The 15,109-nt window shown below is 43.3% G+C and overlaps 1 protein-coding gene across 6 annotated transcripts in view; it reads left to right on the top strand.

Annotated features, from left to right (window-relative positions):
- The first annotated feature begins 273 nt into the window (after nt 1–273).
- Nucleotides 274–15,109, top strand: part of grm8a (glutamate receptor, metabotropic 8a) — a 491,719-nt gene continuing 476,883 nt past the window's right edge. For 3 of the 6 annotated variants that reach the window (XR_012592620.1, XR_012592622.1, XR_012592621.1), the window contains exons 1-3: nt 275–496; nt 1,280–1,452; nt 5,407–6,227. Coding sequence is in view for 3 of the 6 variants with exons in the window: in XM_074625214.1 (XP_074481315.1) it covers nt 5,685–6,227 (543 nt within the window). In the remaining 3 variants the exon portion in view is untranslated. Of the gene's footprint in view, nt 497–1,279; nt 1,453–5,406; nt 6,228–15,109 lie in introns of all 6 variants that reach the window. The other 3 variants (XM_074625214.1, XM_074625215.1, XM_074625216.1) reach the window with 3 other exon arrangements.

Here is a 15,109-nt window from a genome sequence, read left to right as displayed (position 1 = left end):
GGATTGAAGTTGAGGCAATTAAAGAGTGTGTTGCACCGCCTGTGTGAGCATATTTCTGATGACTTATTAATGTGTTCAAAATAAGCAAAAGCCCTCCTCCCCATTGTGGAAACTATCGATCCGATTGATTGGTAATAAACTTGATTGAATGTGTGGACTCTGCTGGACGACAGCGTGCGGCGCGCAATTAGGAGATGATTTGGTGCGTAAAAGCAGCCAAAGATACAGATGTTTCCATCAGAGAGAAAGAGAGAGAGAGAGAGAGAGAGTGGGCTGGCTGGCTGGCTGTCTGTGTGTGGAGTCGTGCGCTTTACTGCTGCTTTTACTGCTTCTGCTTCTTCTGCTGTCCCTTTCAGCACCGACGACCGGAGGAGCTGGAGAGGGAGCGTGTGTGTGTGTGTGTGTCCGTGGAGTGGAGGACTTCACTGGGGGGAAAAAGGGGGTTTATGCGCAAAAGTGCGTGGAAGCTTTGGAGAGGAGCATGGAGACAAATCAGGTGCGTTTTACCAACATTATTGATCATGGCTGACATATTCTGCCTATGATGAATTCCTCTGCTCTCTCTCTCTCTCTCTGTCTCTCTCTCTCCTCTCTTTCTCTTTCTCTCTCTCTCTCTCTCTGCTATCTCTCCTCTCTCTCTGTCTCTCTTTCTCTGCTCTCTCTCTCTCTCTTCTCTTTCTCTCTCACTCTCTTCTCTCTCTCTCTCTCTCTTTCTCTCTTTCTCTCTCACTCTCTTCTCTCTCTCTCTCTCTTTCTCTCGTCATCTTTCTCTCTCTCTCCCCCCCCTTCTCTCTCTTTCTCTTCTCTTTCTCTCTCTCTCCCCTCTCTCTCTCTCTCCCCCCTTCTCTCTTTCTCTTCTCTTTCTCTCTCTCTCTCTCTCTTTCTTTCTCTCTCTCTTTCTCTCCCTCTCTCTCCCTCTCCCCTCTCTTTCTCTCTCTCTCTGCTCTCTCTCTCTGTCTCTCCTCTCTCTCACTCTCTCTCTCCTCTCTCTCCCCTCTCTCTCTTTCTCTCCTCTCTCTCCCCTCTCTCTCTCTCTCTCTCTCTCTCTCTCTCTCTGAGTCTCATTCTCTGGTATTGACTTCATTACAGGCAGCCACCTTAAACAAGTGCGGATCGTAATAATTGTATTTTCACCACTAAGATCTCCTCTGCTGGACCACTTTTTTTTAAATATCGGGCTCTACTATATTTCTTTTTCTTCTTCATGCCTCCGTTTTGTGGATGGTCTAATTGTCTTTAAATCCGTTTTTTCTCGGTTGTGGGAACATCTTGACTCCAGGTGGACTCCAGATATTTTGGGGTGGAAAACTGCTGAGCTCCGCAAGGAAGTTGCCTGAGGCGGACAGGGAGCCCAAAGAGAGGAGACCGAGCTGGAGGAGGAGGAGGAGGAGACGAAGGCTGGAGACGGAGCTCCTTATCCTGCACACAGTCGGAGCAATCTGATTTCCTCAGGTATCTCCTTTTCCTCCTCTCTCACCAAATGCTGTTTTTTTTGTATTTTTCAGTGGGTGTTTTCTCTCTTTTGTTGCATTCCTCTATGTTTGTTTTTTTTGGGGGGGCAATTTGTCTCAATTTTGACTCATAATTTTCATTTCACATGGATTCTGTGCAATAGTGAAGCATAAATGTCTTCCCAGCACTATGTTTCACTTACTAACTCCATATTGCGTGGGTATAGAGTATTAAAAAAAACATGAATCTCCATAATTATACCAGTGCAATGGCGCTTCTCTGCTTTTACTGTGGATGGCACTGTCTTAATTAGGGTGCAATGAGGATGCCACCACTGCTGCTGTATATAGAAGCCATGCAGGGGCTGCTGCTGCATGTCATCTTATACACCCCTACACTTTGATCTCATATATGTCTGATTTATCTTCAGAAGCATGCCTTAATCATGTCCTAGGCATGTGTTTTAAGAATGATGTGAGATATATCTGTCTCTTAGTGATGCAAGCTGTGATTTTGATCCATATATGGAAATAATCAGATGTAGAAAGATGAGTCCAAAACAGTTTTTTTTGTGTGTTGCATGAATTGTATGTCATCTACATGTATAGATATGTCTCATTTAACTTATGTATCTATTTATTAAGCCCACACTGAATTTTGGGGTGAATCCACAACGGTGTCGATGTGTGGGGGTGTATGGAGTGCCTTATTGGCCCATGATGTTGCTAAAAATCATATTAAAAATGCATGAGAGATGGTTGAGATTGGAGGAACAGGTGAAAAAAAAAAAGTGAGGTATGAATGAGATGAGACCAGGATGGAGGTGGCAGAGAGACAGACTGCAATCGTTGAATGAGACACCTTCTTCTTAGAGAGAGAGAGAGAGAGAGAGGGAGGGAGAGAAGAGGACTGGGCGGCAGAAATGCTATCACTTTCTGAAAAGAGCAGCAAGCTCCCCAGAGAGACGAGGAGGCCTGCAGAAGATGATAGAGGAGGAGGAAGACGATGGAGGAGAAGCAGAGAGTGGTAGAAATACAAAAAGAAAAAAGAGGGAGGAAGCTGAGGCAGAGGAGGGGTAAAAGAGGGGAGGCCAGGTGTGGAGAGAAAACAGCTGGAATGACACAGAGAAGGAGACTAGATAAAAACCACAGTAGAACAAGGAGTGGGCAACACTCATCTAGACAGCCAGCCGTGGGTGTAAATTAAAAAGAGCGATGATCCAGCTGCAGCCTCTCTTCACGTTGGAGCCTCTAACCATCACAGCAGAGGAGGAAAGCCTCCCTCTTCGGGATGTCCTCTTCCTTCTTTTAGGCTGGAAATAATGTGGTTTTTGAGCCTTTTTGTAAAGCGTCATAAAGTTCAAGGACTCTCATGGGAGCATGGGACTAAAATAGATTGGGTTGTTAAGAATAGCAGGTGTAGTATGGACATATACAGACAATGGTGTTATTACTTCTCACCCCTTTGGTTATCAATTAGTGTAAATGAGACATGGAACTTTTAATAACCTCAGGGCCTCAGCTCCGTCATGATGCAATGATCTGACTTTTTGGTGGCCCTCTCGAGACGTTTACATAGTAGTTACATCTTGAATGGATTTAAGTCGTCCATTTGGTCAACTTAAGTCCATGTGGTCAACTTAAGTCCATGTGGTCAACTTAAGTCCATGTGGTGGCTCCTAGTTTGAGAAGATCTGAGTTCTGCCAAATATTAAGAGCCGGAAAGATGAAAAGCAAGGGAGATGATATAGAGAAGCTGACTGTAGATCCTATTAGACTATATCTAATTGCAATTGTATAATTGTGTGTGTATAATTTGATACCGGCGGTCCCAACTCTCATTTGAACCCTTTTCCATGCAAGGAGAAAAAGTGTTGAATAGACAATATTGCAGCGAGCACAACAATACTGGCTAACCTATATAAAGCAGCTGGGGTTTTAATCATAGTCGGGCTGTGTATGAGTGGCTTTGACCTAATTCCATTTAGAGTGGAGAGAAACTGATAAATTAATTGGGACAGAATTGAGTTATAAATGGATTCATCGAGAGAGCGGCTCACGCTGTGATGAGATCTGAGCCCTGAAACCTGTTATAGGGGGCCCTTGTGGGTGAAATTAGGCAGGCTGGCTGAATATTTAAAGTTAAAGTTTTGCGAACGATGCTTTGCTTTCGGTATGTGCAGTCTTTTCCTGTTGTTTTAATAACTGAAGTGGGAAAGCTTTTATTGCAATAATAGTGTAGGATTTGATCCCAAGTTATCCTTAATTATCAGCAGGATGTCATGATATAGGCAGGGCCGGATTAACCCACTAAGGGGGCCCCGGGGCAAAACTGAGCCGGGGGGGCCCCCTGTACTGACGTACAAACTTTAACGTGGCATCAATTTTCTCATCTAACTCTTGGCAAAAAAGTAAAAAGTATGCCCCAAAATGTCTGTTTTAATATTAGGATGCTACTCAGAGATTATTCTCCAAGGGATAAGCAATACAAGGCTAATTAATAGTCTAAATTGTGTGGGGAAAAAAGGCCACCTCAATAGGAAAAGCTTGTGTTAATTGAGGTAAGCAGGACGCCTATAATAAAGAATGGTGTTTCAGAGTGATGGCCTGAATATGTAGCAATGATGTAATGAAATCAATGTCGACCAAACAGCCTTGCATAGCACTGAATGGTGGTGAATTTAACGGTGTAATTCGTCATTCAAATAAATGAATATACCTCGCTATATTAATATAATGAATACTTGTTAACTACAGATTTCAGGAAAAAAAATATAAAGGAAAAACAACAATTAACTCACCTTTTAAATACTGATTTAGGGATCAGAATGTACAAATTGCTTCCTCACGCTAAACAGTCTCCTTGGAGAAAAAAAAAAATAATATCAGGGATTTTGGATCATGAAAGGCAAATGAGAAAATAAATCCCCCAGGGCCTGCAGCTAATGAAAGCACATTAGCACTCGTATCATGTAGCAACCAAGCGGTTTGTCACAACCAATTTTCGGCGCTGGCCCAGACCAAGTTGTAGCACTTTTCAAGGATATACGACTACTTAATGTGCAGCTCAGAGGGTAGAGAGAGAGCATGGCATTATTACTGTCTGCCGGGGATAGAGGTGCAACCTGTTCGGATGTAGGCGGAGGCAGAAACGCTATACACCTTTTAAGTTTAGTTTAGTTTATTTAGATCTCCATTAGCTGCTGAAACAACAACAGCAGCTCGTAAAACTAATGCGAAGAACATTCAACATTCAATCTACCTGTTGTGATTTCCAGCTCTACGTGTGTGTGTGTGTGTGTGTGTGTGTGTGTGTGTGTGTGTAGCAGGATGTAATGTGTTCATTTAGCTGCAGTAGAAACAGCAGGTGTTTGAATGATGCAACACACTCGGTCTTTCCACCGCTATCTCTGTTTCTCTCGCACTGTCTCACATGGTTTCTCTTTCTGTCTGTCTGTCCTCCCTCGTCTCCCACCCCCCCCACCCCGTCTCCCTCCCCCTCTCTCTCCTGCTCTTCCTCACCTCCACTGCAGCAGGTAGTCTGCGCCTTTTCGTGCGAATAGCCCGAGGAGCTCGCCAAGGTTCTCCTGCTGTCATTTTAACAGCTGTTCACGCTCATCGATATGCCAAGAGACAAGTAGTGCGCGTGTGTGTGTGTACAAGTGATTACAAACTGACAGATTTGGGGTTTTCAATTATAGAATGGCAGTGTGCGAATTTTGACAGGTCTTGCTGCTGGAAAGACTATGCCCATGTGAGCGTGCAGTGCAGTGCAGAAGGAGCGTTGAGTGTATTTTTTGACTTGTTTTTCGCCTGCCTGACTGCTTTCTTTCCCCCTTCGCCCGTATAGAGGTGGTGTACACATGTTTGTCAGGTGGACCGCTCATCCCTGCAGCAGCTTGATGTTCACATCACGCCGCTACTCACACATCCTCTCCCTGTCTCTCTTCAACAGGCTCTGCTGAAGATGTGACTTGTGGATTACAGGATCAACTCCCGAAGCTGAAACGATTTTTCTGCTACACGTTTCTACGCCGCCGCTCTCTTTAGTCGATTCTGGAATATGATTCGCTCATGGGGCTCGGCTAGCTCCACCCCTGGGGTCCTTTACCCCTCCCTTTTTGACCAATAGGAAGGCCCTATTTTTCTAATATTCCAAAAAGTCAGTTTTGGATTACCCATCTGAAAGCTCCCCGTTTAAGATCACCTTGTTTGGTAATCATTTGTTTGATCATGGAACCACAGTGGAACCCGACTTCCTACCCGCAGTCTCCCTCTGTCGTCTTCCTGCTCGTGGCTACTTCCTACGCTTGGCTTCTTCCCGTCGCCTCCCCTCAGCGAATCCCAATAGACCCCCAGCTGGCACCCGAGTACGCCCATTCCATCCGACTGGACGGGGACATCATCCTCGGCGGATTATTTCCTGTGCACTCGCGGGGGGACCGCGGCACGCCCTGCGGGGAGCTGAAAAAGGAGAAGGGCATCCACCGCTTGGAGGCCATGATGTTCGCCATCGACCTCATCAACAAGGACCCCGAGCTGCTGCCCAACATCACGCTGGGGGCCCGGATCTTGGATACCTGCTCCAGGGACACGTACGCTCTGGAGCAGTCCCTGACTTTCGTGCAGGCCTTGATAGAGAGGGACGGCTCCGACGTGCGCTGCGCCAACGGGGACCCTCCGATCTTCACCAAGCCGGATAAAATCGTAGGGGTGATAGGAGCCGCCGCCAGCTCGGTGTCCATCATGGTGGCCAACATCTTACGTCTGTTTAAGGTAAGATTTGAAATCTCTTTTCTGTGTGTGTGTGTGTGTGCATTTCCGTGTGTGCGTGCCATTTGCACATGCCGTTTGCACCCTTCACCCTCGCTCATCATCGCTGGCGAGATAAAGTTCAACGATGACAGACAATTAAAATGTTGTCAGTCTTCCTGGAGTTTTCGACAGCGGCGGCGTGCCACCTCTTCCCGTAACGATTGGGATGTATATTTTGCGCTTTTGCCTTCAGAAGCCATAAGTGGGATTTTATCTCTTGTGTTCAGATGTGTGTGTGTGTGTGTGTGTGTACAGTAGGTGTGTCAAGATGTGTCAAGTGATGCTTGTAAGGAACGGCTATGTGTGTGTGTGTGTGTGTGTGTGTGTGTGTGTGTGTGTGTGTGTTGCACAGCTTAGATCATTCCTGGCTTGTGGTTGAGCCAAATAAAAATGGCTGCCAAACACGGGTATCAATTACTGCTGAAATCTGTCAACAGCCACTTCATTCACTGCAGTGTACGTTAGTGTGTGTGTGTGTGTGTTACCCAATAGGACATGTCTTTGTGTTGGTGTGTTTTCTAGTACATGTGTGGGCCTAATTGAGCATCATTACGAGTGCTCATGCGTATGCATGCGGTAGCGTTTCCTCCCTCTACGCCGCTCTTGTTTGTGTCCTTGCAGAAACTCTCACATCTGTGACAGAGAATACTTGTACCTCTCTAGGTGCGTGTGTTTGTGCGACGCGCGTGTTTTTGGCGTTGTCATCATTAGCTGAATAGATGGATAGCCGTGTGATTATGAAATATGAGTCCTGTAATGACGCCCATGGCATTTCACATCCACATCTATCCCACGCACTTTTTCACAGCAAGTGTGTGCAGCCACACATTTTCTGCATCCCTTCTTTCGGATATCCGTGTGTGTGTGAGAGCATACGGGATTGTTGGTGTGTGTGTGTGTGTTTGAACGTACTTGTTAACAACCAGCTCGTGCTTTGAATGGAAGATTTGCATATTAAACAACAACAACAACTAAACATGATTTATGCCAGGATCTGTCACAGGAACAGCACTCGAACAGAGCGCCTTTTCTGGCTCCGCGTTGCCTCGTTCTCATTTGCCTAATGCGATTTAGTGCATTGTGTGCGTAGTACACGTGTGTGTGTTGTATGTCGGTGTGGGAGTGAATCCTGTGTGTCTCCACCGATATATAACAGTATGTTTGGGTAAATGTGCCAGTGATTGTGTGTGTGTGTGGGAGTCTTAAGTATTTAGTGAACCTATCTGTGTGTGTGTGTGTGATGATACTAACCAGAGGCCCGTGGCTGTGGTGTTATATGACACAAGACTGTATCTCTCTCTGCACGGTTTAACATGAATAATGCAGCATGTGTCACAGTCTGAAAATAGTATGGAGGACACACACACACACACATACACACACAAACATGTTGCAATAAACATATGTCTTTTTTAACTGGGCTAATCTGACAGTGCCAGTCACAGCTAGTCGCCCACTCAACACAAGGGGCTCAGAAAACTAACAGAGAGTGTGTGTGTGTGTGTGTGTGTGTGTGTGTGTGTCTTTAAATCTAGCAGCAGACAAAAGAGATTCAAACAACAGATTGTGTGAGAAATATCACATCCAAATCCTCAGGAAGGAAGGCAGCAGCTTCTTCTTTTTTTCTCTTCCCCCACCGCCGCCGAGGGAACCGCGTGCTGACAGTCACAGAGAAATCAAGTCGAAACAAAAGTTGTTGGTGTTTCTTCCCGTCTTTTGAAGATTATCTGTAACCGTTTTCTCCTTTGTGGGATGATACGGAGTCGAGAGAGGGGACGACACAAGATATAATAAGATGTAACTTTGTTAATCCTCGTGGGGGAATTCGGGCCGGCGCGGCAGCAGCCTATTTCAGAGAAAAATTCCAAAGGAATTTAGCATATAAAAAGAACAGAGCAAATGCGGGTCATGTAAACACGCTAAGCTGGCAATTTCAACACTACATTAAAGGGAAATGTATAGATCACAGTGTTAAAAAATAGTCTGCGTGTCCTGCCCTGTGCTTCTTTTTAGTGATCTTGCCATTCCCAGATCTGAGCAACTAACTTGATGAGTGCAATCTTATTAATAATGATATGAATGATGTCCAAAACTCTAAAAATAAGTAAGTATCCTTTATAATAGTCAGAATTGCAGCATGAAATGAGTGTGTGGAACAGCAGCTGGACTCTAGTGAGCTCATACAAGGCTCAGTTTTCTTTTCAGCGCGCATTGTTCCGTGCATCTGTTGGGAATCGAATTAATGAAGACGCTATTGAGTCGTAGATAGGTGCTGCTCTGGGGTTTCACAAATTGCAAGTTTAATATGGAGGGCACATACCTGGAACACCATCTCCATCACTAACTTTCGCCTGTTTCCAGCCACTAATGTTTATTTTCTCTCATATTTGGTCTTTATTTTTCTCTGTAGCCACTCAAAGAGTAACTGCTTCATTCTGTGGTATTGATTGTGTTCGTGCATGGTTGGTAATTACAGCAGCATTATGGATTGGTTAACCCCTGAGACTTTTGGTCACCTCTTGAGGCAAACCCTCGGCTATAGCTGAATGATTTGCAACCTGCTAATGTTTGCACTGGAAAACACACCAAACTGTAGATTAAAGGGGACCTATTATGCTTTTGTGCTTTCCCCCTTTTCTTTAATGTGTTATACAGTTTTTTGTGCGTGAAAAAGGTCTGCAGAGTTACAAAGCCCAAAGTCCACACCAAAGGAAGTTACTCTCCCCCACAGAAACACTGCTCCTGAACTGCATGAAATGCCTTGCTTGAAGTCCCGCCTTTTCTTCCGTAATGTGGTGATGTCACCAAGTAACAAATTTGCTTAATACCTACCTAGCGGCTAGTTTGGTAGGCCCTCAAACAAAGCTAGTTAGAGCGGAGCTGGAGCGGAGTCCGAAAAATTGGTTCGGTTGACCATCACAATAGAGTGGGCCAGCTGACCAATCAGAGCAGACTGGGGGCGGGGAGTTGCTAAAACGGAGCATTTCAGACAGAGGGTGAAAAGAGGTGCTGCTGCACAGCCAGTATGAGAAAAATAAAGCATTTTTTTTAACATTTAAGCGTGTAAACATGTTCTATTAGTTACCCGAAATACAAGTATGCACCTGAAAAAGATCATAATAGGTCCTCTTTAAGGAGATCAATTCCGCATACTATGGCAAATTGTACTTCTTTTAAAGAGCGAGGAGGCGATAGCTGCCCTCACATCAACGCTACCGCTAATGGACTGTCTGTGTGCATGTGTGTCTTTGTTTGCTCTGTTACCAGGAGGTCCTCACTATCTTACAATGAAGTGAAAGGCGCCTTTTTACTCAGTGACACTGGCACGCTGCGTTTTGGAGGCTGAAAAATGATATTCAATTCATAAATTGATAAGTGGTGGCTGTCCCCTGGTGAGAGCAAACGGGATGACTTTGCCTCGGGGGAATTTAGGAAACACCGCTATTATACGCACACGCAGACGCCGGAGTGTCTACCTTTCACCCAATCAGCGTCCGGTTCCACTTGACTCCGGCTTTCAAACACATACAAACACTTGTTTCCTTTGAGGAAAACTTTTTATCTGTGTCTCTGCCGGTGGTTTTTACAAACTTGTGTGGCCAAGGTCAGAAGCAGAAGTCTTTCCCACGCTCTCTCCCGTACATCCAGCAATGTGTGAGCAATGTGTGTGTGTGCCATTACTCCATGTTTGCATCTTGGCAAAGTATGTCTTATATGTGTATATATGTATGAGGTGGAATAGCTGCAGACGAGCCCTCCAATTGCTTCCATAATTCAGCCGCAGCCTCCTTTCCTCTCCATCTGTCTGGGGAATTAACTGCTGCACTGTGCGATATTGCTGATATATTCATCTGCCTGTGTATTACCACGGCAATGATTGCTTTCCTGAGTACTGCTCTCTCTGTTGTTTGAGGTGGATTTGTGCACCTTACATTGTGTGACATCCCGACTCCCAGGAGGCACAGAGAGAACGGGGTATACAGTATATATACATATACAAAACTTCCTTTTTTTCTGCGTGCACGGCATGTCTCAAATGGAATCACACACTTTTCTGCCGTTAAGCGAATTAGCGAGAGCAAATGTTTGCTCAAACCCCTCGGAAACGTAAAGCGCGGCGGGGGCTTTTGCGCACTTAAAAGCCGCTCTTGAACAATCTTCTTTTCAGGCACAGCGACACCCTCTGAATCACAAATCAATTTGGCGTTTCACGGGGATGACAACAGCTGCATTAAAATGCAATTAACGGCAAAGGCGGTGATTTTTAAACCGATGCCAATTCAGAAGCAATCCCTAACAGATTTTGCTATTATTCCCAAGGTCGGGAAGAGTTTGATGTTTCAGTCTTGTCCTAATCCTGCAGACTGTTTGAAATAACGACGGGCAGAGAGGAGACACTGTGAGGAAGAAGCAGAAAGACCAAGCAACATAGAAAGGATTTAATGAGAGATAGACTCGCAGAAATAAGAGACTATAGGACGAAGATGCAGAAGAAAAAAAGACAGAAAGATGAAAAAGCAAAATGACAAAGCGAGCAGGAGAGACCGTGGCATCCTCTGGAGTGTAATGATGTGCTGTTGATTTCTTTCATGGAGGCATTAAGCATTAAGAGGGTGATGATAATGAAGCCACAGAGCACACTGAACAGCAAGCAGGAAAACTCATTAGGACAAGAGTGGGTCTCCGGTTCGTGTCAACTTGTGTTCCTGTAGCGGGGGAAAACATCACGGTCGCTACAGACGGGCAGGACGCGACCATCCAACCTCTTCTAACGAAGGCAGCCTTAATGAGCAAATGGCTAATGAAGGGAACCCTAATTGTCCTTCTGAAATTATTTATCACTTTCATTTTGTTGTTGAGTGTTGCCTGGAGATGATTCACTTACAAGAGCCATATGCGACGTGTGATCACAGACTAAATTGGATTTGTTTGCAGCTGAATGGTGCAAATCCTTTGAACTGGGTTTGGAAATGACAAGCAGGAATGTTGGGTTTCTCCAGGTATTAATGTGCTTGAAAATATGTCAGTGTGAAGCTGAGCATTATTCCTTAGTAGTTTTATTTATATAGCCCAAAAACCACAAATTGCTTCAAAGGGCTATACAATCTGTAAAATACAGACATCCTATATTCTTAGATGCTTGAAACATATAAGGACCCCCCCCCCTCCTGTATCTCAACAGGAAGCTCAGGGTGAGACTTGTTTTTTCAAAATAAAAGACCCAACACTCACTGTATGTTAACAGGGCACTAGTTATGGACCCAGTTTTTCAAAATAAAAGCCCCAGAAAGTAACTGTATCTTAACAGGGAACTCAGAATGAGCCTTGTTTACCACTCAAATTCTACTTTCTGTCTAGCGACTTATAGTTTTTAAAGGTTTATTCTGCCCAAATGCTACTTTTGGTCTAACAACAAAGTTTTAAAGGTTTATTCTGCCCAAATACTTCTTTCTGTCTAAAGAGTTATAGTTTTTAAAGGTTTATCCTGCCCAAATACCACTTTTTTGTATAGCAACTTGTAGTTTGTTAAAGGTTTATTCCGCCCAAATACTACTTTCTGTCTAATGACTTGTAGTTTTTAAAGATTTATTTCGCCCAAATACTAATTTCTGTTGAACAACTTATAGTTTTTGAAGGTTTATTCCAACCAAATACTACTTTTTGCCTAACGACTTATAGTTTTTAAAGGTTCGTTCTTCCCAAATACTACTGTCTGTCAAGCGCCTTACAGTTTTAAAGGTTCTAGCTACTATTACTGCTGCTGCTGTTCTACTACTACTACTACTACTACTACTACTACTGCTACTACTGCTACTAAAAACGTCAATAATACAAAACACCATCACAAGCATTATGTAGTTTGCTATTTATGCGCTCTGGCATATATTCAGCAGTTTAGTTTCACTTATTCCTCCCCATTTTCATTAATCTTTCTATTACCTGGAGTATTTTCACATAAAGGGGAGCTCTTTTACTGTATAGCAATCAATGTCCTTTTGTAGCAGGAAACATGTGAATGCAAAGAGGACACTGAAAAAACCTGAAACCATAACTCAACTTCACAACCTTTACCAATCCACCACACACCTTGATCACAATCACAATATATAAACACATGTGTACGTACACACACAGGGATGAAATAGGAATGTAATTTAAAGTTTAATCAAGTTCTCTGATGAGAACCAAGAGGTCATTAATGTATTTAATGAAAGTGCTGACTGTGTATGAATGAAAGTGTGGCTTTATTTGTGTCCACTTGACCGTGAGTGTGTGTGAGTGTGTGTGGGAGAGAGGTTTTCCTGAAAGGCATTAATTGAATGTGTGTGTTTACGAAGGAGATGGAAAGAGTAAAAGAGATAGAGACTGTCGGTGAGTATTATCTGCGTGTATGGAGAGGACCGGTGCATAGAGTGCATTAAAGTGGAATGAGATTCTATCTTCCTTTCATCAGGTTTGTGGCTGAACAGAAGCTCCGATAAGGAATACGTGAAGCCATTACACACACAGGCAACGTTTTCACACACCACGGCCGGACAATGCGGACCATTTTGACTTGTCATAGTAAGAAAAGCACAGTTGTAACTAATACTATTAATGGCGGCTCTGTCACATTTGACACACCTTTTCTCACAGTGGACATTTTAACTTGTCAAACAGAGTTAACACACAGTCAAATGAATGAATTCCATGACACACTTAAATGGAACGGAGCCAACGTTATTCGCTACACCTGCGCTTTTTTCCTGTTATACGCCAAGTCAAGATTTCTGCTGTGAGAAAGGTCTATTCATTTTTTGTCAGGCAACATTTTCTCTACTTTGATCCATCCTTACTATTAAGGAGAAGTTGTCAGCCACGGTGCAGTGCCCGGGGATCAACTCCAGTCAGAAGTATTCCTAATACCCAACATGCATCATTTCTTTTTGGGGTAAAAGGAAACTCATGTTCTGCAGATCTGGAATAAACTAGAAGGCAAAGAATATAGAAGCAAAGAGGCAAACAACTTCTCAAGTACAAACACTGAAATAGCCCTCAATTAAATCAATAGGTCCTAAAAGTTGTAAAATTAACTAATAGCCAAATTGTTAATAGGCAAATCGTCGAGTTATTTTCCTCTGCATAATGAACGTGCATCAGATGCACAGGACTGCGCCGCCGTTTGCGCTCATATGACATATCTGGTTCTGCCAGCTTCCTGCTTCCCAGCATTGGACGCTTGATGTGCTGCCACTAAACACTAGGCTACCTGATTGGATGAATGCTTTTCATTGTTGGCTGCTGCTCTGCAGCTTTCAAACCGGAACCAACATGGCGGCTCGTTTGGAAACCTTTCTCCTCTTATATCACGAAAATAGTTCACTGAAATGTATTTCTCAAAACATTTGAGGCGAGAAATAAGCCATGCAGTTTGCTGAATCTGTCTTTATGTTAGATCGACAACGGTTAGTTTAAAAGTTTTCGGGAGTTTCCAGAGGTGGCGAGTTGCGCCTGACGCCCCTGATTTGCATAAAGTAGCCTTAGACCTCAACTTTATGCAAATGAGGAGCGGGCGTCATGACGGTCTGTCTCTCGAATCGCGTCGCCACGCTACCAGAGTGCATTGCACAGCTGCTTACATAGACAATGAATGGGAAGCGCGGAAAGGACGGAGGCTGTTTACATGTACCATTACAGTCCAAAATGGCAGAGGCGTAAGCCTGCTGCTGGACGCTGGCGTTGCAATGGAACGTATAATTGGCTTTCACTTAGCAATATACGTTCTTTGTCTAAGGTCTGCCCCAACACTGTGTTCTATTAAATTGAGACTTAAAACTTTTGTGTTTGCCACTGCTTTTCCTGTCATTTAAAGATGTTACATTCTTATAATTCTGCACCTCATAAATCCATTAAATCTACCGTATTTCTACTGTTTATTTTTGTTTATGTATATACAGTATATATGTACTGTATGGTTTTCTCTTTCTCTTTATATATATATATATATATATATATATATATATATATATATTATTTTGTATGTTTATGCTTATGTAAAGCACTTTCAATTGCCTTTGTGTCTGAAATGTGCTATATAAATAAACTTACCTCACCTAACCTTACTTTAACATGGGGATAATTTGCAAACTCTGGTGGGATTTGGGGTTGTATGAGATGCCAATGCTGACCACTCAGCCAACACCCATGGTAGTTTGAAGCTGTGCCAGCGTGCACAATATCAGGCCCCTGGCATACTTACATGGAATGCAGACATTATTAGTGCTATTAGTCACAAGGAAAGAACAGCACAAACATGTAGATAATTACTGTCTGAAAAAAATATTGTTTTCATAATTTTTTGGCATTTTTTTCTGTGTGTCATAGTGTGCCTATTAAAGATGTAATCATCATGCAAACCGTGTGCCAAGTTCTATGAAAGGATACCACGGTTCAAACACTTGGATGAAACGCAACTTGTCGTTCCAACATGAATTTATGTTGTAGGTTCGGTTCCCCGATGAAATGTTTTCAGCATGCATGATTTCACCACTTGCTTTGTGAAGACGGCGTAAATGTATTGAAATGATGCAGCTTTAATGGATTCTCTCATTTGAAATAAATTAACTCGACAAGGAGAGAAAATGAGATTGAGGGAGAAGTCGCAGAGTGGAAAACTTGTTTCTGAGGAGTTGTACGTTTTTAAAATGAGATATTCACCATTTAAGAACTGATAACTGCTCTTAGTAAATAGTTGCTGTCATTTAAGTAAAGCTCATTGCAAACTATTATTTTAGATAGATAGATAGATAGATAGATAGATAGATAGATAGTAACTTTATTGATCCCGAGGGAAATTCAAGTTT

This window comes from Sebastes fasciatus, chromosome 23 (assembly GCF_043250625.1).
Source record: "Sebastes fasciatus isolate fSebFas1 chromosome 23, fSebFas1.pri, whole genome shotgun sequence".
Taxonomy (NCBI): Eukaryota; Metazoa; Chordata; class Actinopteri; order Perciformes; family Sebastidae; genus Sebastes; species Sebastes fasciatus.
The sequence above is the reverse complement of the archived record's forward strand: the minus strand, read 5'-3'. Positions and strand labels throughout refer to the sequence as shown.